Below are 27446 nucleotides of genomic sequence, written 5' to 3' on the forward strand. Positions count from 1 at the left end.
TTTCATGATCCAGCCTGTGGTGTGAGCATCCAGCTGAACCTGTCTTAAAAAGGATCCAATCTGCCTCAACTTGTTTTTGATCAGATGACAGGAAAGTGAGACTGAGTGACACCAGGGTAGGAAAACCTAGAAAGATTTTGTTCTAGTTATTATCTATAGAGAAAAAAAAGCAAAACAAAAGAAAAATGTTAGAACACAAAGGCTGAAATATGATCCCTTCTTTACAAAGCATTCAGCATAGCTGAAAGAGTGGCTAATTCGCCTGAGAGCTACCGTACAGCTGAGGACGGCTCCTTTTTCCTGGTTTTAGACTTTCGTGGAACCATAAGTTCCCCTTCTAGGAATCAGAACTCAGGCTGCAAGTCTGAACTGTCTATGAAAACACCAAAAACTCTGAAGTCTCTGAGTTACAGTTCATCTTTGTTTTCTGTACTATATTAAGAGCCAATTTACCAGGATTCTATGTTGTTGTTTCCATGACCGGAACGATGTAAATGCTTTTGAATGTTCTCCAAGTTTTATATTTGGAAAGTAGGCACTGATTAGAGGCAACAGAATCCATGGTCTACAACATCTGCTTCTGTTTCTCTTCTGTTTTAAATACCAACAAGACCTCAGAGTTTGAGACATTTAAAAAAAGCCACCAGTGCCTGTTGCCTCATACTGGTTCTGCTGGGTGTGTGCCTGTGGTTTATCCTAGCTCTGGTATTTGGTTGCTCTCCAGGTGCTCTGCCTCACATTCCCAGTGGCTTTTTTTTTTCATTGTTGAACTGTATATTTACTCTTTACTCTGTTCTTAATGATTGACTGAGTGTTCTGGGTGACACCCTGTCCAGCATTTATCCACACCAACAGTAGCAGACTTTAATGCTCTAGATTAATCACATGCAGATAATTACTGTTTGGGTCAACCATCAACGATTAATACATTTAAAGAACAATTTCTCAACCTAGAAATAGATCTGTTCGCCACAAATGAAATTTTGTATACTAATAGCATCCTGCCTCTTTCCTATCAGGAGTTAAGCAGCGACCCTCACCTGTTTGTGAATGGGATCAGTGCTCACGACTTGCATCAAGGCCAACTGGGAAACTGCTGGTTTGTTGCTGCCTGTTCCAGTCTGGCTTCCAGAGAAGCACTCTGGCAAAAGGTGAGGGGTCAACGCATCTCAGATTCATGCAATAGAAGAAAAATGATTATGCATATACTGCTAAAAAAAGTTATGTTTTTACTGAAACCTCTGATCTCTGCGTTAAGAAATAGCTATAGCATATGGTTACACTCTCCTCTCTACATCATGCGGCGTGTCTTAGCTTTTCACTTTTCTCTATAGAAACTCTTTACAAATGTTTGGTATTTATGTTGGTTTGATGTTAGAGTATTAAACCATGTATCAACTCACCTGCTGTTCTTAAAGACGGGACATAGTAATGAGTGTTTAGTATTTCAGTAAAAAACAATAGAAATGGATGCTGCTCATATGAGTAAACATCCACTGTCCACAAGGTGGCTCCTGTTACTGTCTAATAACCCTGCTGCTCAGAGGCTGCATTAACATATGTGTGAGCATATAATGAGACACTTTGGGTGGGCAAGTTGAACGGTTTGAACTGTTGCTACAAATTCTGATGAAAAGCTGCTTTCACCTCTTTTGGCGAAAACAACATAATTTTATCTCAGTGGATCAATTAAATCTGTTTCTTTGTTTCTTTTTTTTCTTTGTTTCTTTCTTTCTTCATCTCATTCAGATCTTAAAATTGATTTATGTTTATCTTTTATTCAAATGTGTAAATACAAAAAAATCCTCTTTTGGAAATGGGATAAAATGTAGGTTCTGAAACATCTTGTGTTTATAACTTCTTTTATTTTTCTTTATTTTTTTGTACAAAGGCTAGAATATGTCAGCTCATCCAGTTATTAGTCTTTGTACAAAGATTGCGCCCTCTGTTGAACGAAAGTAAACACTACAGTCTGAATGGAAGTCAATAACACTTCTGGGTTGCTTGGTGTAATAAAAGCATAAAAGCATCTTTTGTAAACTTTAGGTATTTGAATACCATGTCACACAGGTTGATCAAATACCTTCTGATTTTCTGCACTATATATAAAATAAAATAATTAGGGGTTAAATGGAGTTAAGTAGAAAAAATTGAGAAGATTTTTTTTATATATTTTTTTTTTATTTAACAGTGATTTTTAATGTTTTTATTAGGTGAAGTTAACAATTCCCTTTTTAATCTTTCTACTAGTTAAATTTATGGCTTTTAATTTGTGTTTGTTGTATGGAGGATTTCAGCCAGGCATCAAAGACACAGTGTCTCAATTTCAAAGGTGATGAACCGTAATGTTCATTAACAGTTTAATAGTAACATACATTTACATTGCCAGTTTTTTTTTCTTCTAAAGAGGATTGTGATTTATGCACTTACAAAACACATGGCTTTTATTTGACCTGAGTTTCAGGAGGTTTAGACCTAAACCCCCAGAATTTACCTTAACTGCTATTTAAACTATAGCTTTTGCAATGTTTCTTGTGCTGGTTTCCACTGTGCTGTTATAGTGCTTCTCTTTGAAAACATGTTCAGTGTTTTAGGTGTTAAGTGTTTTTTGTTTCTAAAAAGGAAGTGGACTGTTTCTGAGTTACTTTTGTTCTTTGTTTCTAAAACTCTTTGGCTTTATATTTAACCCTGTGTTCAATTGCTTTTCAAGTGTTAAAGGTGAGAAGGCTTTTTCTCTCTTCTTAAGGAGCTCAATTATGATTACAAAAGACATAATTACTGTTATCATTGTAAAAGACAGAAGGGTACCTTTATGGATCTATATTTTATTTGTATCTGCTACATCAATCTTAACTATATTTATTCTATTTGCTGCCCTACGTTGCACTTTTTCCCCACTTCATTACATTTCCTGGTGGGTGCTTTGTGTCTGGCCTTTGTGAATTGTGTGTTTCCTCTGTGTTTTTTTTCCACTGTTCCCTCATTTGTCTCAGAGGTCCCCTGTAGCTCTCAGTTTTCCATTGGCTGAAAGGAAACTCAACTCTTTCCTGGTGTCATTTTGTCTCTGTGGACCTAACAGTTGTCTAGAAAATATTTTCTTAGTTAGTTTTGTTATATCTATATTTATATATTGTTTAAGCCAAACAAGATGGTTTTTTTAAATATATATATGAAGTTTTTTAAACATGTTCAAACATATATACATTCAATATGGCTGAAATCATCTTTTCCCATGGATAAATATACAAAGATAAGAGCTGTATATTTTTCTTCTTGTCAGTACATTTGGAATAATATCCTTTAAACCCAGTAAGCTAATTAAATGAATTCAGATTTATCTTTAATCTGATTCATGGCTCAGATCATTAGGCAGGCGCTCTCTTCTGACAGTGATATCTGCTCTAGTTTTGACTCTTATTCTCTTTCTTTGAATATACTTCCAGTAGAGTGGAATTGATTTCTCCTAATGAGAGCTCTTAAAACTAATATAGAAGAAGAGACAACAGACAGAGAAACACAAAACCATAACTTCATGTTTTTGCTTTGGTAATTGTCTAACCTTTGCAGGCTTAATTTTATTATATTTTATTTTTTTACACTTGTGTAGAAACAGTTTGCTCTATGAATAAGAATGGTTTCTACTTTCAGAGACTGTCAGACTTTTAAAATTCTCATTCTTTGCCCTGTTCACCAGTTTGGATCTAACATGGGTCTTTAGAATCGACATTTTGCTGGAAACTGAAACTGACCCAGACTAATAAGGATGTTATCAGTTAAGCCTGATTTTAATGTTAGTGTTGTTACTCTTACAATAAGCATATTTTTTAATCTACATTACATTCCTTTCTATAAAGTATGCTCATATCTCCTTTGGGTGAAGAGAATTTAAATCTTAGCTTTTTTGACACATTGAACCGAAGATGAAACATATTTCATTATAGTAATTGTCCCCTCATTAACTCTCTTATCCAAATGATCTTATTTTTTTTTTAAATCTCCTTCTGCACCCACTTTACCTTTCACTGTCCTTACATTTCTGTTATATTCTATTTCTGTTCAATGAAAGACAAGATTAATGTGATTAAATAGACATATTTGTAAATTCTAACATTTACCTAAATAGCCAACTAGCATTTTGACTCCTTATCATTTCTCTGTACTGATTGCATGGTCCTTGTCTCATGTTTGTGATTTGGATTATTTTATCTTTTTTTTTTAAATGGGAAAACACAAATATTATGCAACAGAATGAAAATAACAGCTTAAAATAAAAACAGTGTGGGACAATGGATCCAGTAGTTACATGTGGAATATATTAAACTGGGAGTTTTCCCAGACAGCTTTTATCTTTCCAACACAATACTGATATTGCAGCTTTGATTTTTGACACTACACAATATCAGCACGAAATTTACACACCTTATTTAATAGTAAAATGTTAGAAAAGATTTGATCAAGTGATAACTTGATATTACTCCGATAACAGTTATCAGCAACAGTTTATGTTAATCAATATATTACATAAACTTTACATTTAAACACGAAGATGTTTAACAATTGAAAGAAAATGTATCAATTTTAAAGAGAGATATGAGATATCAGAGATCCAATTTAGTGCACTTTACATGGAACAGTTTTTTTCTTTCTTTTTAGTGCTTATTTGTTAATAAATAATGTAATATATACTGTTACCTTTTTTTTTTTTTAAACAATTTTTATGTCTAGGGTAAGACCTTTACTCACATGGCAAGTTATACGGTTAATTTAAAAAACATTTTATTCAGATCGGTATGGGATATCATATCAACTGATGCATTCAGCCCAGGTATTTTGGGTCTGGTAGGAAAAAACTGAATCGGTGCGTCTTTACTTACTCCACTAGTGTAGCACCTGCTAACAGAGTAGCATATACATATAATCATGTTGGCTCTGTGTGTTGAATATGAATAATGAAGCTGAATCCCAGAGGGAAACGCTTCAGCTTTTCAGAGAGTTTAGACTCTTGATGGTCTTTGCCAGTGCCATCAAACATAAAGTTAGAGAGAAGGAAAAAAAAACAGAGAGGTAGAAACTATATGAACACTTTATTGGCACGTCACAATACAGCAAAGGGATCAGTGTTATACATGGAAGAAAATATTTTGTCAACATGAGAAACTTTGCATCTAATGGAACATACTGCTTTTTTCTTCATGTTCTAAGGCTTAACATAATATACACATTTCCCTCGGTGAGGAGAACAGTTTTTTTGTTTTGGGTTAAGGCTAGAGGTGCCCATGTGTTGTTCCATCCAATTACATTAAAAGTGCAAAGAAAAGATCCCTGAAAGCCAAAGGATTGAAAGTATATTTTAAGGTAGAAGACATTTGTGGCAGTTTGAATCATTTTAAACTTTTGTTTGATAATATTGTTGTCAGATCAGAATGTGAAAAGATAAAGGATCAGTTTTACTGTAAATCCTGCTTTATTCCTCTGCTTTGTGTCGCAGCTCTTAGAAAGAAAGAGAAACAACAAGCAAAAAAAAAAGTCTATGTTGCTTTATTTTCTGAAAAACTGGTCAGATTGAGTCGATGTCTTATGAAGTGTGGAGTGGAAAAAAGCATTTTGTTTTTGCTATGTCAGCCTTTGTTTCTGTCGCTCTCCCTCATCCTTCCCAGTGAAGCTTTCAGAGGCTGTTTAATTTAGCCCCCCCCCCCCATTGATCTCTGTTATCCATCAGGTCAGTAGTATGCATTGTGGATATTTGGGATTTCATCCACTCCTGTTTACTTACTAACAAATGCATTTCTTTTAAAATCACAATAAAAAAAAAGGATAAAAACTAAACATAAGTTCAACAATTTGACACTAAATAAAAATAGCTGGTTACCAATGACAATTTCCTTGGTTTTATTAATCTGGTTTAATTGTTTTGTTTTTTATCCGGTGTTCCAGAAGTAGCTGCAAAAATCCACAGGTTGTTTCTTCCATGACTTGCCTTTTATTTTATTATTTTCTGTTTTCTCAAGTCAATTGTGTGTACTTTATTTTATCTTCTGCTTTATAAAATAAGTTAAATTCTGCAGTAGCAGTGATTAAGGGAATGTGCACAAGGAAGAAAAACATGCTGGTGTATAACTAATGTTTAATGGGGTGGAAGGAGACTATTCACACTGAAATGAAAGCAGATTCTCTAGGAAGACTGAACCAATTGAAGGTTAAGGTCATTTCTCAGGTGTGAACTCGATGGTGCAGCTGAGGTTTGCTGCTGTGGACCCATCCTTGAAAGCAAACAGGAAATACATGACCTTCCTCACTTTAGCTAACTCCGCAATCCTTTCCCCGAACTCCTGCATGTCTGCCTCCAGCCACTTGAGTGGCGACTCCTCAGGGTCCTCAGCATTTCGCCAAAATGTCCCGATCGGTTCCAGAAGCTGACGGGTCATCAGGTTAGTAAGATCGGGGGTCCAGTGCTGGGAAATGCCGGTGATGGTGACCCGGCCGTGGCCTGAGAGGGAGAAGTACCAGCGGGAGAAGTTCAGCTCTTGGACAGGGAAGTCCAGACGATACACCGCTTCATAAGGGAGGAGCAGACGCTCACCGTCCTGACGCTTCTGCCCTGTTTTTTGAAGAGACGAGACGCGGAGACGCATCATCTGCAAAGAAAACAGAGAAGATTTGGATGAGCAAGAAATGCTCTATAGCTACACTTTGTTAAAGACAGTTCTGCTGGTGTTTGATAAAGCTCCTCTAACGATAGTAGGGAGACATATTTGAGAAACATTATATTGGAGAAACCAAACAACCGCTAAACCTGGTCTTAGGTTCCAGTTCTCAAAAACCTACAACGCAGGGATAGAGTTGATTCCTTCCCGCTATCATCTGAACCCCCATTGCCATGCAGGAGCACAAAACGCTTGGTCAGCCAGGCCAACAATGATCCTAATGACTCGCCTTTTCAGAGGCATAGATCAGTGGCATAGATATTGTGGAGAATGTTGGCCTAGTGCACCTTAAAATGCTACTAGAATGATATTGCTCATATTTACTTTGTATTGGGCCTTTGTGACCAACAGCCTCCCTATGATTAGTCACCCTGACCAATCAGATGCATGATTTTAGAAAAATCAATTCCAGCATTAGCTATAGTGATGTTAGGCACACATTGATTCAGCTGGATGACCCTCAGCGTTTGCTGAAAAACACATCAGCTTCAAACAGAGCATCTGTGGCTGCTGCATTTCACTGGCATTACTGAAACATCTTTTAAGGCTGAGGGTCAGTAAAGCTTTCGTTACACTTTTGAAAAGGCTTAGAGAAATATAACAGTTGCATCTAGTTAAATAGAAAGCATTTACAAATATAAACTTTACCTCTAGTTCTTAATGAATCTAAGAGAAACCTCCAAACAACCCACAACAGCAGAATCACCTTAGTTTACTAAATACAAACATTGCACACATAAAATAACGTGTCATTCACTTCTAAAGGTGTCATTTTAGCATTATGAGCAGAGATTTCTCTTCTGAAGCGTAAAGTACTAACTTTTTTTTTTTTTTTCTGAAGCTGCTGTCGTTTATCTGAGAAAGTAAGGAGTTGTAATTAAAAAGTGAAATCTCACCTCGGTCAGAGCCGTGTCTTCCTTAAAGTCCAGCACCAACTTCTCAGAGGATTGTCTTTGCTGGTTCATTTCCGTCTTTGAAGTCGTATTCCTCGATTCTGAAAGGAAAAGGCTCGGATGTATGTAGGGATCTGCAGATGGATGGAGTCCTGGTGGAGTGCCTAATCTCACTCTCTTCAATGCCTCCCTCCCACTTGTCATATACTCCAGCTCCTCCTCCCCTCCGAACTGTTTCCATCACATTGTTTGAGTTTCTCTCTTCAGCCCCCAGCCTCCGCCCGCCCCACCTGCCCACAGGGTAGTTTAGTCTGGAAATATTGACTGTAATGAATGGATGGGGAAGAGTAACAGGACATGAGATCGACCCAAAATGACAATTGTTCTGACTGGATTACAGACTTCAGAGTCTGGCTGAAAACAACTTCTCATTTATATTAAGAAATTTAAAAAGTGTTTTAACTCAAAATCCTTCAAATATTACATTAATAATCTAATTTAACTAGAATCATTTTAATCCGGGACTTTAAGTTAGGATTGCTGATCACGTTGTCTGAAGTATTATATATTTTCTAAATATATGATTTTTACAATTTTTTTTATTTTATATTTCGTCTTTATATCAGTGGAAATATCCCCCCCTAACAGAATACTCTGGGAAATGTCTGGTAGTTAGATAAAAAAATCTCAGAGGTTTTTTCAAGGTGTTGAGTTGGTGAGTGATGTTTGAAGATGCTAGGCAACTGGGATAGTGATGACGTCCAAGAGGGAACGTTGAGAATTTCCTGAGGGCTTCTGGGAGCTCTGCTCGTCTCAGCTCAGTGGATCTGGTATTTATTTATATCGCTCACCTCAATCAGGTTTAAGTTGGGCTGTTACATCAACGTTAATATGTCGTCAACAGGGATTTGGCAAAAGAGATGGAAGGATGGCATATTCCCCTGATTAAAAAGTTTTATGCAAATGGAAGTGTTATTATAACTAAAGAAAACTTGGCTATTTACACGTTACATCTGGTCAGTGATAAAAGTTTTAGAAGCCGGCTCTTTGGGCGATTGTAGCTTAACTGGAAGAATGAGCTACGCAATTTTCAGTTAGTCTGGATGGAATTGATATGTTTAGCCAACACTGTATTTGTTCTGGAAAAGTTTAACTTTTAAAACTGAAGCTGAGGATCAGAGTTGCATTTTTCTCTTATTCTGACAGGTAATTCCAGACTGGAAGGACCAGGAGTGGGACAAAGAAAACCCTGACTCGTACGCCGGAATCTTTCACTTCCAGTTCTGGCGGTTCGGTCAGTGGGTAGACGTGGTGATTGATGACCGGCTTCCAACGGTGAACGGACAGCTGGTGTACTGCCACTCCAATGACAACAATGAGTTCTGGAGCGCTCTGGTGGAGAAAGCCTATGCCAAGTGAGACATCCATTTTTTTTTTTATCTTTCAGGGTTTCTGTCATGATTTTTTAATTTACAAAATTTTCTTTTTCTTGTCCTTTTTTTGTCTTCAACCTCTTTGTCTTCCTTTTCATCTTTCCTGTTTTCTCTCTTTCTGTTTTAAATGTAAAATGTTGATGTTTTGTTTTATTTTTTCTTCAAGTTGGTTATTCTTTTGGCAACTGACATGTTTCAGTGTTTGTGTGACATTAATTGAGGTCAACATTATTTCAATAATCAAAATAATCATGATAAATACTATCAATGGTATCAATGCACTGGAAATATTAATTTTATTCTAAATGTAAATAAATCAAGGTAGGAGATTGTAGAAAAAAGAAACAAGAAAGGGTTAAACACCATTACCTTGTTATTGATTAGGTAGGGATGGAGAAGTTGGAGTATCTTGTTGTACACCTGCACAACAATGTAGACTGTAGATGCAACTCCACAGCAGACTGTTCTCCTTTAGGAGCTTAGGTACCAATGTGTTTGCTGCAAGAAGCTGCACTTCTTTTGATGTTTAAAGTAAGATTTTCCTCTTCTTTTTTGGGTAGCAGCATTAGAGGTAGGGACTTTAAAAAAGACAAACACTCATTAAGAAGGCAGGCTCTGTTCTGAGCACCCGTATGAAAATTGTGGATTTTTCATAAAATGAAGAACGTTATGGAAAAGCCTGGGCCTCCTCTTCATCAGCCTGTCAGGAAAAGAAGAGCGCCTTCAGTCAGAGGATTCTCCAGAAACAGAACACTACAGAGATCCTTTCTGCCTTCAGCCATCAACACACTGGTTAAAGAAACGCCTGCAAGAGTTACATTATATTTCACTTTGGGATTAATAGAGATTTATTTGGTTCAAATGTATAACAATAGAATAAATTTACCTGGCACTGGTTCATCATTTAATAAAGCATTAAGTTAGTGTTTAATTTTTTTATTATTGAAATAAAATCAAAACAATGAACTTTTTAAGGGCCTAACTGATGAGTGAACTAACTGGATGTTTTCCTGTCTGTGTTTTTCAGGATGTATGGATGCTACGAAGCTCTGGACGGGGGCAACACAGCTGACGCTCTGGTGGATTTTACTGGGGGCATTTGTGAGCCGATGGACTTGATTGAGAATGGGTACAAAGACGATGAGGAGAAACGGAATGAGTTGTTTGAAAGAGTCCTAAAGGTGCACAGCAGAGGAGGCCTGATCAGCTGCTCCATCCGGGTAAGAAGGAGACAAAGGCAAACCCACAGTGGATGAATGTTTGAAACTAAAAAACGAATTCTTCTTCCAGGCAGTTACCGCAGAGGACATGGAGGCTAAACTATCCTCCGGCCTGGTGAAAGGCCACGCTTATGCTGTGACTGATATCCGCAGAGTAAGGCTCGGCCATGGCCTGCTGGCCTACTTCAAGTCAGATAAACTCAACATGATCCGCATGAGGAACCCCTGGGGTCAGAGAGAGTGGAACGGGCCCTGGAGCGACAGGTAAACCTCCCTTCCTGAAGATTACACAGCTTTATGTTGCGATCGCACTGGAGAAGAGCTTCTTCTAGAGACCAGAAAAATCAGGGCAATTTATGCTCAGCTGCATGCTCCACAAAATGATGGGAAAAATGCAGGTGATCTTTATGCAAGTAAACCAAAACACCATGACTGAACTTAGATATTGTGGCAAGTTTTTAAACAAATAAAGCTGAAAATAAACAGCAACCAGACAGCATGAAACCCTCATAAAGGGACATAGGAGAGAAGAAGAATTGAAAAAATCTCAGTAAAATGCACAGTATTAACTAAGTACACAAGAGAGGTTCTTAAATTCTCTTTCTTCCTGAGTATTTTTAATAGCACCATACAAAGCACGGATATGTTGTGTTAGGTCATTAAGATTCTTGGTTGGTTTGAAATATTTTGGGTCAAGCAGATGTTTTGAAGCAGGTAATGAAGGTAACAAATTGGTGTTTAGAGCTTAATTAACATCTGGAGACTGATTCCTGGACTAAAATCTGTTAGACAAAGGTAGCTTTCCAGGTCTAATAATCAATAACTTATCATTTTAATCTAGTTTTGATCATTTTCATCTTTTTTAACCATCTTTTAGCACTTTGAGATGCATATTTGTGAATGCATTATGTCCCCATTGCTCTCCTTTCAAGCCGGGCTTACACTGCGATTTGTTTCAATCGTGGCACGTAGTTACTGCACACACTGTATGACTAACCATAGGGTTTAGTCGTACAGTGCGAGTTCACATCTCACAATGTATGTGCAGCACAACGCTGTCAGGCAATCTACCTGCTCACACTGTACGGCTAAAAACCAAGTCGGACTCAGCTCTGCAGTGAGATGGAGCTGATCTGACTCGTCTTTCCGGAAGCCAAACAAATAGAAGGGGAATATCAAACTCACTATAGAGAAACGCACTGCCTTGGCAATTTGTGTAATTTTGTGCTGAAAGCCCTGAAAAGAAAAGTTGGTTGGCCACACGGAGAAAGGTCCTCAGGGCTCAAGCAATGGGTAAAATAACTGCTGGAGCCGGCATTTCCTAACAAGCACGAAAACTCTGAACAAAATTGGACTGGGCCTTCATTTCGTTGCTCTGTACTTGTGACGGTGTGATGACAATAAAACCCTGGGAAAAAAAAAAACAGTGGACCATTTGTCACTGGACAGAGATTTAAAGCACCAACCTGAAATTCCTCTATGAAACATCAAAAATTAAAACAGTTCCTTGTTATTTTTAAATAATTAGATTCTTGAGCAACGTTTACCTCGATTCTCCTCATTTGTTGCAGAATAGTCAGTTAGTGAGACAGTTGCTTCAGGAATTGCACCAATCAAACACCCTGGCTGCATCTACTGTTATTGCATTGGTTATTGGTAACATCTCTTTGTACTAATCATTAAAATCAGAGGTCAATTTTTTCAAATGTATTAGCTTACATACATATTGATGGAAATGGTTTGATTGGCTTTTTAATCTGGTTGACAAGCTTTTCACAGTGGTTCATTACAACTATGTCCCATTCCTCCTGCTGTAATGGAGTCTGATTGGTTGGATTTCACACACCCTTTATAGCTCTGACCACAGACGTTCTATGGCACAGAGATCAGTGCTACATGATGGCTGCTCTAAAACCCTAATGTTCTCATCTTTAAGCCGCCTTGTAAATAATTTCTATACTCTGGACTGTTCCTCACTCAGTGGCTTTTCAGCCCATGTCAGTACAGCTCTTATTTCACTGTGGATATGACTCTCACATCCTCATTTGTTTTTCTTCTAAAATGAGTCTCACTAAAACCCTTCCACTAGTATTTCACCTGACTAGCTTGATGGATGTTCAATCTACACTCTTTAGATCTGTGTGTAGTTGAACAGATAAACTTTACACCTTCAGACATCAAGAAATTGTACTTGAGTTCAAACCACACCTGTAGAGGTCCATAGTCCTATTCCTGATAGATTATTTCCATGATGTAACACAATCATGTAGTGGGTTTAAAAATCTTTGGAGACATGGTTTTCCCAGTATAAATGCAGACCTATTAACTACAATAATCTCAAACTGAAGAATCAGTTTAATCAGATAATGCTTCACCATTTAAATGTTAAACTTTAGCCTGATTCATTTTAGCTATGCAAATTTAGTCACATCTGTTTTGTTTCTTTTATGACGTAGTTTCACAAACCGGTTTAATTACTGAACCTTTTATGTTGTTTTTCAGCTCTGAGGAGTGGAAGAAAGTCAGTAAGGGTGAGAGGGAGAGTATGGGCGTCACAGTGCAGGATGATGGAGAGTTCTGGTGAGTTTCAGTTCAACTCTGCCACCTACTGGCCAAGTAAGGTTAGCTACAATTATTCACAGCAACTACTGCTATAAATATTTTAAATAAAAGTTTGGTTCTACTTAAACTTTTTTCTGACTGCTTCCTTCACTTTTATGTTAATTTCTGCTCATTTTTTACCACAGGATGACATTTGATGACTTCGTTACCAACTTCACAGACCTCATCCTCTGTCGTCTCATTAACACATCCTATCTGAGTTTACACAAGACGTGGGAGGAAGCCGTGCTGCGGGGTTCTTGGCGCCGCCATGATGACCCGCTTCGCAATCGTGCTGGAGGCTGCGCCAATAATAAGCAAACCTATCTTCAGAACCCACAGGTGTTCTTCAGTTTTATACCAGGGGAACCTGATCGACAGCCTCTAATTCAGGTGTAAACGTGTGTATATCTTTCATCGTTTCATGTTGCAGTACGTGTTCGACGTGAAGAAGCCAAAAGATGAGATACTGATCTGTCTTCAGCAAAAAGACCGCAGAGCCACCCTGAAAGAAGGGCAAGGAGAAAACCTGGCGATTGGTTTCAACATAGAGAGGGTATTAGGGAAATATCCATGTCAAGGTATAAAATGAGTGCCGCGTTAATCGTGCAACTAAGATTTAAGTTGATTAACTGTGTTCAGGTGGAGTTGAACAGGACCTACCGTATGCATGCTGTCCAGCAGAAGGTTGGAGGAAGCGTCTACATCAACGCGAGGTCTGTGTTTCTACGCATCGAGCTGGCAGAGGGCCGTTACGTCATCATTCCCACCACGTTTGATCCCGGCCTGGAAGGAGAGTTTCTGCTTCGCGTCTTTGCCGACGTTTCTACTGACTGCAAGTACGGAAACATCATTATGACAACTCAGCCTGCAACTTAAAGTACGACATTATATAGACAGACCTTCTGTTGCATTGTGTCTGTCCCACAGGGAGCTGACTGTTGATGGGCCTCGAAAGACCTGCTGGTCTGGGATGTGTGGCTACCCCTCACTTGTCACTCAGGTCCATGTGGTGCAGGCTGACGGACTCACAGGACAAGACTCAGGCGGAGGTCCTTAAATTTCCCAATAATTCAGACCCCAATTAAACTGTCAAATCTACTTGCCAAATGCTGCCCAGAACAAAATTCTTTTATCTTTTCAACTAGATGGTGCATATTTTTTCAGAAAACAGAAAACACTGATTCTCTAAAGTTACAGAACTAAAACAAACTAAAGAAATAAAAATGTGTCCCTGTAGAATTGTTGCCTTACAGCAAGGGGGAGCATCGACCTAGTGGTTAGGGCATAGAGCTTGGAATCCTCCGGTTCTGAGTTCGAACCCCACTCCCACAGACTGCCACTCTGGGTCTCTGAGCAAGACCCTAAACCCCTGAATGCTCCCCGGGCGCCCCACGATGGCAGCCCACTGCTCCCCAAGGGGATTTGCTAAATGCAGTGGTAGATTTCTCCAATGTGAGATCAATAAAGTTCAGTCAATCAAATAAGATCTAGAATCTGGATGCTTAGTGTCTCCTTGGCTTTCATTCAAATTCATAAATGCAACTGAAAGAGGAGGATTTGTTGATATCATTCCTGTCTTGAAATCAAACGATTCTATGAGGATACTTCTCAAATGGTTCAATAAAGAGTAGCCTTCAAACATTTTAGGTTTTATTTTTTTCTTTATCAGGGAACTAGAAGTGCAAAACTTTGCTTTTACTGACGAGAAAAAACTGCGGCTGAAATTCAAGTAGCATCTGTGTTACAAATTGTGTTAGAAAAGCTTGAAGCTGATTTATTATTGTCAAAACCTACAAACGTGGGTCAGTGATTAATTTGATGTCCTGAATACAAAATGAACTGGAAAGTTTGTGTGTCTCCAGTCTCAGATCCTTACGTGATCATTCGCTGTGAAGGAGAGAAGGTTCGCTCACCAGTCTTTGAGAACACATGCAGCCCCAACTTCAACACCAAGGGGCTCTTCTACAGGAAGAAAGCCAACCGACCAGTCAGCATTGAGGTCTGTGTTGCTCTCTCTGGACGTGTTTGTTAATCAGGACGAAGACGTTGACCACCTCGTTCATGTTTTCCCTCAGATATACAACCGCAACGTTTTAAAGGACGGCTTCCTGGGTCAGGTGACTCTGCCGGCCGAGGAGGGAAAAATCCAGCAGACGTTTCACCTGAAGGATAAAGGCGACCGGAACGAAAACGACCTCCCTGGTACCATCACCCTGGTTTTAGAAACCAGCTCGGTTCTGACCAGCATCTAATGCTGATTGGTTGTTTTTATCTTCACCGGGCCACCATAACATTCTCATTTTTTAACATCCTATTTCAGTTTAAAAACAATGTTTGCCAATCAGAACACCGAAACAAATCCTTTGGGTTAATCACCACTTAAAAAAAAAAAAAAAAACATTAATGATTTGTTGTTGCCATAGGAATATTGTTTACATGTTTACTAAGAGTATTGAGTTTATGCGCTCCATCTAAATGGGAGTAAGAATTGAACACCTTTTAAGCTTTTTCTCTATTTGTGGCACTTTATATTTTAAATAATATGCTTGTTTTTAAAGCTCTTATCTCAATTCTGTTAAATCTGGTTGAAATTGTAGATTATGAACACTTTTTGATATAATTGTATTAAATTTATGTCCTCGTCTGCTTATGGCATCGGTGCAAAGCTTACGATTCTGCAGAGAACTGCAGAATTACGTACAAGAAGCATCTTAAACCAGGAAGGCTTGATGTCAGGCTGACTGGGTTGTTGATCAGGTGCCTCCGGTATTATCCTGTAGATGCAGATTTTGCTTCTGATTTGCGCGCGACATGCCTCATAATGAAGTTTAAACTGTGGCCTGGATGAGCTATGCAAACCTTGTTTGGTCCAGATAGAAATCAATTCAAGGAGATCAAACAGGTTTCCCAGAAATAATGTGCCTAAAAGTTTACAGTTTCTTATTAAACTAATGTTGCAGTAGAGATCTCCCACTTCTGCCATAAGGTGGCGCTGTGTTCCAAAGAAACCTGTGTCTGAAGCCTGATCTCACTGTGACATTTATAGACATGACAACACATGTATTCCTAAGGTTGCCTCCTAGCATGATGCTCTATATTAGCATTGTTTACAACCTCAATTAAATGAAGTCATTTCCCAGAACCTAATAACCTTTTCAGGTTAAACACAGCTGTAATCTTTTCCTGCTAACGCCGGTTTATACGTCACTGCTGCTATTACACAAGGCTGCATGTTCATTTCCCTGGGTGAGAATAAATGACCAACCCAGCTGTTTGTTTTGGGTAAGAACCACTTTACTAACCGTAGAGCCGATCATAAATCGGTTCATGAATTGTTTCTATTTTTTTTTTAATGTGTTCTGCTTAATGGTTATTGATTCATGATGTAATGTTTTAATATAAAGCCTTACAGAGCTGTGTGTTGATTTGTACATGCAAGATGAGTTTATTAAACCTTTCCAATCAACGATTTTCAGTTCGACCATCTTTCGACATGAATAAGGTTTAGATGATTAAAAACAGTATCTGTGTTTGCACTAAACTGTGCTGCTGGTTGTGTTCGACAATAACAGACTTACATTTTGTTTGTGTTTAACATTTGAAATGAAACAAAATGAGCACAGAGTACACACACCTTTGCACACACGCGCAAAGGAAAAACAGACAGAGGCTTAAACAAGTAACAATGAACATTTAGAAGGAATGGAGGCATGAAGTCACCTAAAGGAGGATTTTAAAAAATGTGGGTTTTGTTGTACTGAAAAGACTGCAATAATGGGAAGTGTGTTTACATTAAAACCCTGTAAAGATAACTTGGTTATGAAATTATTTTAATTCCAAAGCTTAATATAATAAGCAAAAAAATGAGAGAAAAAAATGTAATTTTGTTTGTATGAAGAATCTTCCAAAAAAGCTTTTATAACCTCCTCCATCTCTCACGCCGTTGTTACCTGTGATCTAGGCCTTTGTTTGAGGCAGCATCAATTCATTAAGTTTTGCAGTGTGCAGTCTGGACTCTAACTGAGCCATTATAACATCTGAACTCTTTTCTGTTTTTAAAGTAGAACATCTGTTTGGGGTCATGATCCCGTTGACTCGGTTTGGGCCAAGCAGCAGCCGTCAGACAAATGGCTTCTCGTTTGACTCCAGAATACTTTTGTTCTCTCAACTTCTTGTTTACTTCTAAACTTTCTATAAACATCTTGTAATGTTTTACTGATGACGTCTTGATGTTTTTTACTATTTAGATTTTTCTTCCTTATCTGTATGTCTGTAAGAAACATAGTCTTAAAAAATTTAAGTTAGTGTAATGAATCAACAGTAATTAAAATACTGAATTTTTTGGTTTCTTTAGTGCTGTATGTTTTCCTAAAAATTAAAAACTTTAGGTTTCCCAGGGGGGAATGGACATGTGAGGCCGCAAGGTCGATGATCTCTGCATAAAACTGTAAATGTAATCAATTATAAGAGTACATAAAAACGATAAATAAGCTAAAACTTCGTCTTGAAGGTATATAACATCTGTCGGTTCAGTTGAGTAGAAAATATTACATCTACACAGAGCTGTTCTTAAAACATGTCTGGAAGCCAAAGCGCAAAGCTGCTAATTTAGCTGCTATCAAGAAAGCGTCTAGCTCTGCCAATGAGGATGTTGCATCTCTGCTTTCTTCAGATGCAGTCGATAAGATTATTACGGCGATTGAATTGCTAGCCTCGAAAATGGACTCTCAGATGGCTGCCCTCCAGCAAGAAATAGTCTCCATTCATCAGAAGTTGCACACCACTGTCAGCTCTCTGCAGTCAGCTAATGCCCAGCGTGCTAAGCGTGTTGATGAACTTGAGCAAGCTGCCACTGAGCGGACCTCAACAGTGAGGACTCTTAAAACTACAGTGGAGCGTCTGCAATCAAAAGTGTGCACTTGACAGAGAAATTCTTGGATCTGGAGAGTCGCAGCCGTCGCCAGAATATCCGTCTAAGTGGAATAGAGGAAGGGAGAGACCAAGGACAGTTTTGCACCAATGTGTTGAAAGAGATTTGAATACACCACATGTCTGGACCATGGTCATCGCTCACTGGCAACAAAACCCTGTGCAGGAGACCCTTCATCATCTCACATCCTCCAAATCTCTGGTCAGAAGAAGAAGCTTTTCTAAAAGGAGAAGCAAGTACACATTTTTCCCGACTTCGCTCCAGAAGTGGAGAAAAAGTGCGCACAGCTTTCACGAAGGCGAAGAGCTCCTTAAAAAACACCAAGAATGTGAAATTTGGGCTTAATTTTCCAGCTACATCGCATCACTTTCAAAGAGGAGGCGAAATCCTGATCTGACCTTATCCTACATATAGGAGAACATTCTTCTGCTGCAGCCAGACTTAATGTTATGTGCCTTAATTTGATCGACGTGAACATTTTAGGCCATTGCCAAGTTATGTGATTTCCTTTGAACACTTTCTCTGAAAATGTTTGCTGATGGGTTATAATGGGCCCAGTGGCAGCAGTGATCCGCTGATTTTAAACAGTATTCAACCTGCACATTCTGGTGCCTATCAGCAAGGCAGTGCATCCTTTATTCTAAAGAGGATATTATTACTGCCTATTTGACCATTCACTTGTAGTATTTTGAACTGTTACTTTTGTCATTGACTCTTGCTTATAGAGGCTTGGGCCTGTTATTATTTATTATTATTTCCCTGTTTGTTAGAAACCCAAGACGGTGAATGTTGGCTAATCGCAGGAGGGTGTATGCACTATGTTTGTTAGTGCAGAATGGAGGGGTTTTATTTCTTGTTTTTTTTTCTCCATCCGAAGGTCTTGTCGTGTTTTCTGTTGGGTCCACCTACAGTTGTATGATTTAATTTTTTGCCTTTATCTGAGTCATCCTTCTAGCAGGATCAATGTCACTCATGGCTTGCTTAAATACTTTGTGCGGTAAGAGTAGGCAGTCAATTAAATTTACCAATTGGCATGTAAACAGTCTAAACCATCCCAACAAGCCATCCCATCAAGCGCTCCAAGGTCCTAGCCCACCTAAGCTGGCAGAAGCCAAATTAATGTGTAGAACTGAGTTGAGTTCTATGTTATCAAACACTGCTGGCATGTCATTGGTCCGACTCGCAGGTTGTTACAAGCCGGTTGGTTAGTGGGAGTCTGTTGTGAGACTGAAAACTCAGATGTTGCGACAATCCAGCTTGCATTACAAGGTTTAGCACACCTTAAGTTCCTAAAACCTGATATAATTTCCCTACTGAGACACATATACGAGGGTCTGGGTGCATTGCTCTGAAGAGAGGTTAGATGGGACAGGTGAATCATTCAACTTTCCAAGGAAAGGTATGAGGATCTGGCATTTTAATCAGCAAATCACAACAATTTATTTCCTCTGAAACCATATCGGATCCTAATGGTCGTTTTGTTATTGTGCTGGGCAAACTTTATGGCCTGCCTGTAACATTAGCCTGTGTCTATGCCCCTAATTGGGATGATTCTAAGTTTGTGAATATTTCTCTGTCAACTATACCATATTTGGAAACCTATTAGCTCATATTAGCAGCTGACTGTAGTTGTGTAATGAATCTGTTATTAGATAGATCTTTCACTCATATCGTCACTAAATCCAAAACAGCCGATCGTATAGAAAGCCTTTTGCAGTCCTGTCCTTTGATTGACCCATGGAGGTTTCTTCACTGTCCATAGCACCTGTTCACGCATAGATTATTTCTTCATACGTCAAACATTACTCTTTTGTAGAGTTGTGTGATTACAGTAGTATGGTCATATTTAACTATGCTCCTGTGACGCTGATTTTAAACCTCTTAAACCGAAAAGATCCCTCTTCTTATGTCAGATGAATTTGTTACTTTTGCTAGTATCTACATAGACATATTTTTACAGACTAATTTAAATAATGAAACTTCCCCATCCCTGCTTAAGGAGACCTTAAAGGCCTTCTTGAGGGGACAGATTATTCCCCTTCACGCATCTACACATAAATTGCATAGAGCCACACAAACAGAACTAATTGATCTCATCTCTGATATAAACATATCTAGGCAAATTCCCCATCCCTTGAATTGTACAAACAGTTTTTGTTTCAAGCTGAATTTGAAATGCTTTCAACTGGCCAATCTGAACGTGCCATGCTGAAATGTAAACATAGGTTATATGATTACGGAGAAACACCAAGCAAGGCTCTTGCCTACAGTCTTAGGCATATAACCACCATTCATGTTATAGATCAAATCGAATCTGTGTCGACTGCAATCACACCCAGAGGATATTAATGAAACCGTTTTCTGAGTTTTATTCAAATTTATATACTTCTGAACCTCCTCCTGATCCGTGGCTAATCGACAGTTTTGTCTAAGGGCTGGATATTCCTACTGTGGAAGATACGTTTAGGGAATCCCAAGATAAATCCATCTCTTTGCAGGAAATTAATCATGCAATTTCATGTATGCAAAGTGGGAAATGACCAGGTCCGGAGGGCTTTCGTTCCGAATTTTATAAGAAGTTATCTGGTAAATTAGACCCTTTGCTAAAAGATGCATGCAATGGAGTTTAAACTCCAAGTGTCTCCCAAAAACAATGCACCAGACATCTATATCCCTTCTCTTAAAAAAAAAAGGCAACGATTCTCATAGTTGCTCTGCCCAATAGTAATTTTAATGCTTCACTGCAAATCCTTTTATTTCCAGGGTCAACTTTTTATATACTTCCCCATTGGATTCTGTCAGCACCAATAGCACTTATTCACCATAGTTTCTTCTCCCCATTGCTCTTTGCCTTGGTGATGGAGCCCTTGGCAGCTACTGTTAGACAGTGTACGGATATCAAAGGGATCTTCAGAGACGACCAGGAACATAAAATTTCTCTATATGCAGACGATGTCCTCGTGTATGTGTCAGATCCTCTCACATCCATTCCACACATTCTTAATATCCTTAAAGTTTTTGGCAGTTTTTTAGGATATAAATTGAATGTTAAATTACCGGTAAGTGTATTTAACCTTAATTTGAGTAGGTAGGTACAATGATTTGACAATGGAATGAACACCTGAAATGAGACAACTCAGATGTTCTTTTCTTATTTTAAATGTGAATCGTCTTATATCATTGGCAAAGTGTTTCACTTACCTCAATTCAAGAAAAAATGCACTTATGTTGAGAAAAAAACATTGTATTTAGATTCAGTTTTTTTCAGTGTGATATGATATATAGATATATTTCTTTAAAAGAGTAAAAAAACGAGATACACTGAATGGATAAATGACTAAGTTTGAAACAACATGGTGTCTGTTTATTTCCCATGTAGAACACTTATCTCTGCATTTTGACTCTAAATAAGGTTTCTTACACATTTTGGATGGCCACCATGGACTTTGTTCTTTTTCTTTTTTCCCTTCTGTATTAATGGTTGGCTTTCTAGTTTTGTGTAAAAAAAAAAAAAAAATTTAAGAAGCTCAATATATATATTTGACAAAAGAAAAACGTCACAAAGTTACTCCATAACATGATTTCTGGTGGATCTTTTCATGCAGAGATGTCAAATATTGAGTATTTTTAGTCAGAGAAGGGAAAACGTACTAAAGTAAAACAAAACAAAACAGTGTTGATTGTAGGACTTGTTGGAGATGTTGGTTTTAATAATTTAGAAAACATTTGTTACAGCAGCACTACAGTAACAGTACAACAGAGAAAAATGGAAGGACCTGTATTCACATCCAGCGGTGCCAGTTTTAAACATGGTGGAAACCGAAGCACAGCAGATTGACTGGAATGATGCTGGACCGGTGGCCACAGAAATACAAGCATCAAACTCTGATACAAACCTGCTAATATCTGCATCAAGGAAATCGTTTAAACTAGCCGATGAGAAGAAAAGATGTTTAGGAGCTACTGAAACCCAGTTACAGGTGCTTATTGTAACGTAATCCTACAGTTGAACAACAACAGGGAAGTACCTGAAAGAACATTTGGTTATTTACTTGGAGCTAAACTAAAACCTGATTGCGGTTAGGTTTAAAAAAGCTAAAGATACTTCTGATAACAAACAAATCTGCTCAGTTTTCAGGTGGCTTCTGAAAAAAAAAACTTCTTGTAACAAAAATCTCACATTTACATGATTAATGCTCAATAATTTAACATTTTCTGCTGTATATTCTTTTTTTCTCCCCTTTATCCAGGTCATTATTAGTTTTAGCTTTTCCTTTTTCTCAGGCACAAGCAACAATAACTAATAAACTTTAAAAAATATGTAACTATTTTAATAAATCATTTTTTGACCAACATTTTAGACTCTGTCGTGCAACAAGTGGAATTAACAGGAAAAAAAAGGCAAAACACATTTATGTATAAACATCAATGAAATACTTGGCATTTTTTTAACAACAGAGGAGCTGTTTTCACATCCGTAAATCAACCCATTGGCTGTTTAAAGAGTTTTAGATGGTGAATTGTTCTCAATAAAGTTTGCTTACAAAAAGATAAAGGAGTTTATTTAGCCTAGATGTTTGGTTGCCTGCTGGATTTCAGTCGGCGGCGACTTTGTTTGGAAATCTCTTTCAAGGTACTGGGGGAAAAAAGGAAGCGGAAGGGAGCAAGATTCGATGAACAGGTTTCCTAAAATCTTCCTGGTCACATTTCTGCCAGAAACAAAGGAGGCTAAACTTAGGAAATCTTAGTAAAATGCTGCATCATTGGTTGCTATGGTAATTCTGACCTCTAGTGCAGCAAGGTGGCCTATGGGGCCTGTTTTTTTTTTTGACGTAAGTTTTGTTTAAATATAGTTAAAAGCAGAATTGGGGCTGTTTAGACCCTGAAGAGGATCTGACATTAAAAAGTCCTACAGCAGTGAGACGCACCCGGATTAAAAGTGGACAGAAATACCAACATTTTGAAGTTTAAACTGTACATAAGGAGATGACTCGACAGTAAGTAAAGTAGTTTCAATCAAAGCTAGCAGGGGTCAGAATATAGCATTAAATATATCGCAGTCCTTATCAGAAAACCAAAGAAAGGAGGGAAAAAAGGCTAGAAAACCAAAACTGCAGCTGTATAAAAAAAAAGACATAAAAGGTGTTTATTAGGCAGATCATGTTCCATTTTTCTGTAACTAAAACTCTGATATATCTACTGCCAAGCACAACTGACCAAAAAACGTTATGCTTTAACTTTATAAAGTTAAAGTATACCTTTATAAAGTTCGAACTTTATAAAGTTTGGAAAAATAAAGCCACTATGTAAACACTTTATGATGCGTCGCTACTAAAAGTCAAAGCAAACCAATAGTAATCCAGCTCCAGGATTTGATATATTTTCCTGTATGTTTTTCTCTGTGCTGTTGGAAGATAAGTAACTTGAAATAAACAGGATAATTACTAATGAGAAAGAAAAATATATGTATAATATGGCGATTACGGTTTGTTGTACTAAAATGGGGGGAATCAATGGATGCGTGTTGTTTTACCTGTATGCTGTATGTTACTGTATGTACTGCATATGTAGTGTTTTTACCCTCATTCTTTTGCAGAAAACGTGACTTTTTAATAGAAAATACATATGTGTGGTTATTTATAACAGGCAAAAATAATCAGTCTCCTACCGTTAAAAGCCTAACTGAAGCACTCTGAAGTTATTTGACTCAAAGTATTTTAGTTCGACTCCAATAATCAGAAGAACCAGACTTAAGACCTGCCAAATAAATAATCAGGGTGTTTGTTGTGTTTTTTGTTTAGTTTTATTACATCCATCAGGACTCGAAATGTTAAAAATCTATATAAAAACCAAAATAAACAAGTATCTAAGTGTAAGTAGTGTTCAGCTCTTTCAGGCTCCAAACACACATTAAAATAAAAACGTAATCATTAAACTTGGCTTATTTTTCTTGAGCGCAAGGGTTTTGTTTTTTTCTCCACAACAAACTCTCAAAAGAAAACTGCGGAAAGCAGGTGGATCTGAACACATCACTGGCAGCAGCATCCCCCTCCTTACCTTCTTATAGAAAATATAACACTATATTTTACAAGAAGACTAAACAGGACATCTATTATCTTACAATGGACAACGCAGAGACTGTATGTACAGCAAACATGGACCCTTCAGGTCCAAGTTTTGGGAGAAAAAAAACCACAAAAGTAACCTGAAACTGAACACTGAAACCAAACTCAGTTTACATTTGAATAAAATGTTTGGTGGGGGGTGGGGCAGTGTTTAGTAAAGTAAAAATATATGTAATAATCACTTAGCAATTAAACCTCACACAGTGCTTTGCAAAAATAAACGTACCTCTTTAACTTTTTAATTGAACCACAAGCTTCAAAGCATTAATATTTTCTAAAAGACAGTAACTCCTGATCCTAGATGCATAGATTTAAACCAGTATTTGCCTCCAGAATGTCCACCTGTGTGTGTAAACATCCCTTTAAATCTAACCTGAAGCATATTAGAATTTCAAAGACCTGAGTATAGGGCTGCAACTAATGATTATTTTGCAAATCAATTAATCTGTTGATTTTTTTTTTTTTTTTTTGATTGATTGATTAATAATCTGTTGGAAAAAGGTTCCCTAAGGATTTTTTGCTAAATTAAATCAGATGAAACTAAAATGTTTCCACTTGAGGAGTTCTGGATAGCACATATTGTGTTTTTTTTTTTTTTTTACAATTTTGGTATAATTACTGCTCTAAGTGGGTCGCTGTCCACTAAGGCATGTTTTAGAGTCTCTTTACTCTCTATATTAATGATTAATAGATTACTAAATTAGTTGACGATTATTTCAATAATCGATTAATCACGATTAATTGTTTCAGCCATACCCGAGTAGACCTAAATCTAATCTGGAATCAGTAGAGGGGTTAGAGGTCATCCCCTATGACAGAGAGACACCCAGTCTTATAATTGGGGGTCAGATATGAGCATCAGGAGCTCGTTAGAGAAACCAATCCTTTTTTAATACCTCCTTGTATTTTAATCCAGCTTATCTACAGTTATTAGAGAGTTCTGCTGCTGGGGTAGAAACTATGAGGCTCTTAGTGAAAAAATAAAAAGCCTTTTTTCTCCTTTCACAAAGATTAATTTATGGGGCTTTTTAATGGCCAAATTTTTAAAAGATAAGCTGTCTGACTGGGTAAATGTTAAAAGGCACATTCTGAGGTTTCATGATGAACTCGTTTAACTCCCAGCTGGAGTCACAACCTAAACCTTCATTTAACCCATACTGTTTCCATTTTTTCTTTCCACACACAGTAGATGCTCTAAGCGTTTAGGGGATTTTGTCTTTAACAACCCACCTTTACTGCGGTAAGGTGGGTGCATCTATAAAGTCTAGAGTCACAAATGAAAACCACTTTGTTCTAGAGGGGAAATCCTGGGAATCATGCATCATTTTCTCTTTTCTTGAATCAAAAGAAAGGATATGCTGAACTTTGTGTTCACTACATGACAGAATGTGAAAAAGTGAAAGAGGTACAAATGCAAAAACACCCATGTTGGATTGTGAATTTAAATAAATAGGAAGTAATAACAGTACTGGTAGTAATAATCTGCTATATATATTTTTTTATTTTAACCAATAAAATATCAAATCTTAATATTTGTCACAATTTCCTAAAATCTTTCGTTTTTTTTTGTCCAGCCAGTGCTATATTGGAGACTGAGGCTCTTTTTTATCAAATAAGGAAGTCAAAAGTGGCCTCCCCCATCAGGAGAAATTTAAACTCAGAATGACGCCATGTAAAACGTCCGATCCAACAATCTCCTTTAGGGTTTGGTTTGTTTCTGCGATAAGAAGGATGAAGAGCTTTAGGATGCAAAATGACGCAACTCCAGGTTACCATCGGTGGAAGGATCCGGCTGCTTCCATGTTACTTGGATCCAATGGGGTCTGTGCCTCAGAGGACAGAGTCTGAGAAGGTTTCTTTGACAAGCCGTCGGGAGGCTTTTGGTCCGACGATTTTGGGCGTTTGTGTTCCGTCCGTCTGCTGGGATGTAGCGTTCTACCACAGAGTAACAGTGAGACGGATGGTGTGAGAGATGGACCCGGTTTCAGAGCGGATCTCTGGATGTCACAGAACCAAACAAAAACAGGTGACCTTTATTTACACCAGCACGGCCATCATGACCGCGGGCTGCTCTGGACAGAGTTTAATGAGTCTGACTGGCCTTCCTCCTCCTCCTCCTCATCTGGGGCTGGATGCTTGGGGCCATTGTGCCTTTCTGATCGGCCTGAGGCTGCAGCGTCTCTGCCCACAGCTGGGCTTCCAGTCCCAGGCTTTGGAGGGTCTCTGGAGGTCTGATGTCTGTTTGATGGGGACAGGCTACGGCCCGTCCCCTTTTCCTGAGAACCGCCCTCGTTTCTGTCGTCAGCTCTCTGCCCCCCCACCGAGGACTTTCTAGTCATCGTCTTTTGTCCTTCATCCCGCTCTGCTTCGTCATCCGAATCGATGAGATTCTCCTCTTCCTCGTCATCCGAGTCGATGCGGTTGAGTCTTTTACGGATCGGGCGATCATCTCCTGATGAGGACTGTGAATCTTCCGAGTCGGACTCTGACTGTCCCTCGTCCTCCTCGTCAGTCGACGGCCTCCGCTTCTTGAGCATGAGAGCGAGCCGTTTGCGCCGCTGCTGCGACAGCATCTCTCTCCTCTTGCCCCTGCCCATCCTCTCCGGATCCTCTTCATCTCTGTCCGTCCTGGCAGATGCCCTCCTTCCGTCGTCGTCATTGTCGCCCCCCTTCCCCAGTTGCCTCCTCTTTAGCCTCCTCCTTCCTGCTTCCCGCTCTTCATCCTCAAATCTTTTCCGCTTCTCTTTAGTCCTGCTGCTCCGAAGCTCCTCCTCCACTCCTCTCCTTCTCCTCCTGTCCACTCTCCTCTGACCATCTTCCTCCTCATCATCATAATCATCCTCCTCCTCAGAGTATTTTGAGGAACCCGACACTAAAGAGAAAATATAGATATGAAAGGCCTGGGAATGTTTTTTTTTTAATAATCATTGATAAAACACAGATCACACAATGGCTTGTTTCTTCCAGAGCAATAAGGAGATGAGCTCACCGTCGCTGTAGTCGCTTGAGAAACGCTCCTTGGGCGGTCTGCCTCGCCGTTTCACCTGCTCCCTTTTGGTGGAGGTCCTTGAGTTGTCCGACGACTCCGATGTTTCCCGGTAGTTGACCTGCTGCCGCTGGCCCCGCCTCAGGCCCCTCCTCTTGTTGTCTGCGTCACTGTCCGTCATGTCGCTAAACCGATCAGAATCTGCAGCGCAGAAACAGGAGCATAAGAGGCCAGTTTAGGTCGGAAAAGGTTACAGGATTCATTTCATTTTACTGGATCATTTCCACAAAAACGAAGGATGAATCAAAGTTTTAAAAGCTTAAAAAGATATTTTCAAAGCTGCCATTTTATCCTCAAATTAAATTAAGATGTATTTAACAGCGGCTAAATCTAAAAATGTTTGAAGAATCCGATTATTTGAATACACTTATTTAATGGGGGAAAAATTCCATTCATAAAACAACCTTAGGAGCATTCTTTTCCATCTCTGATGTCATTTACAGAGATGGAAAAGGTATGGAGCCGTTTTCTTTTTTTTTTAATAACTTCCT

At 38.5% G+C, this 27446-nt stretch overlaps 3 protein-coding genes across 4 annotated transcripts in view; 1 reads left to right on the plus strand and 2 right to left on the minus strand.

Annotated features, from left to right (window-relative positions):
- capn5 (calpain 5) overlaps positions 1–16320 on the plus strand; it is a 23383-nt gene extending 7063 nt beyond the window's left edge. The window contains exons 3-13 of the mRNA XM_015385680.1: positions 1020–1151; positions 8804–9012; positions 10058–10250; positions 10321–10514; positions 12753–12830; positions 12998–13193; positions 13285–13407; positions 13494–13690; positions 13782–13903; positions 14717–14853; positions 14930–16320. Of these exons, the coding sequence (XP_015241166.1) occupies positions 1020–1151; positions 8804–9012; positions 10058–10250; positions 10321–10514; positions 12753–12830; positions 12998–13193; positions 13285–13407; positions 13494–13690; positions 13782–13903; positions 14717–14853; positions 14930–15106 (1758 nt within the window). The 3' untranslated portion in view covers positions 15107–16320. The remainder of the gene's footprint in view (positions 1–1019; positions 1152–8803; positions 9013–10057; positions 10251–10320; positions 10515–12752; positions 12831–12997; positions 13194–13284; positions 13408–13493; positions 13691–13781; positions 13904–14716; positions 14854–14929) is intronic.
- Positions 4993–8332, minus strand: omp (olfactory marker protein). The gene is made up of 2 exons (XM_015385681.1): positions 7601–8332; positions 4993–6635 (listed from the first exon to the last, which is right to left on the minus strand). Exons 1-2 carry the CDS (start codon positions 7799–7801, stop codon positions 6204–6206), a joined length of 633 nt encoding a protein of 210 aa, XP_015241167.1. The 5' UTR covers positions 7802–8332; the 3' UTR covers positions 4993–6203.
- A 7440-nt stretch (positions 16321–23760) lies between the features above and the next one.
- The window catches only part of rsf1 (remodeling and spacing factor 1), a 21801-nt gene continuing 18115 nt past the window's right edge, over positions 23761–27446 (minus strand). For both annotated transcript variants that reach the window (XM_015385670.1, XM_015385669.1), the window contains exons 16-17: positions 26899–27096; positions 23761–26781 (exon numbers count right to left, since the gene is read on the minus strand). In XM_015385670.1, the coding sequence (XP_015241156.1) occupies positions 25964–26781; positions 26899–27096 (1016 nt within the window). In that variant the 3' untranslated portion in view covers positions 23761–25963. The remainder of the gene's footprint in view (positions 26782–26898; positions 27097–27446) is intronic.

Source organism: Cyprinodon variegatus, unplaced genomic scaffold, assembly GCF_000732505.1.
Source record: "Cyprinodon variegatus isolate N-32 unplaced genomic scaffold, C_variegatus-1.0 Scaffold345, whole genome shotgun sequence".
Taxonomy (NCBI): domain Eukaryota; kingdom Metazoa; phylum Chordata; class Actinopteri; order Cyprinodontiformes; family Cyprinodontidae; genus Cyprinodon; species Cyprinodon variegatus.

Coding starts and splice junctions, on each gene's coding strand:
- omp (XM_015385681.1), bottom strand. CDS start 7,801: ATGACAAGTGGGAGGGAGGCATTGAAGAGAGTGAGATTAGGCACTCCA. Junction 6,636..7,600: donor AAGACACGGCTCTGACCGAG/GTGAGATTTCAC, acceptor TTTTCTTTGCAG/ATGATGCGTCTCCGCGTCTC.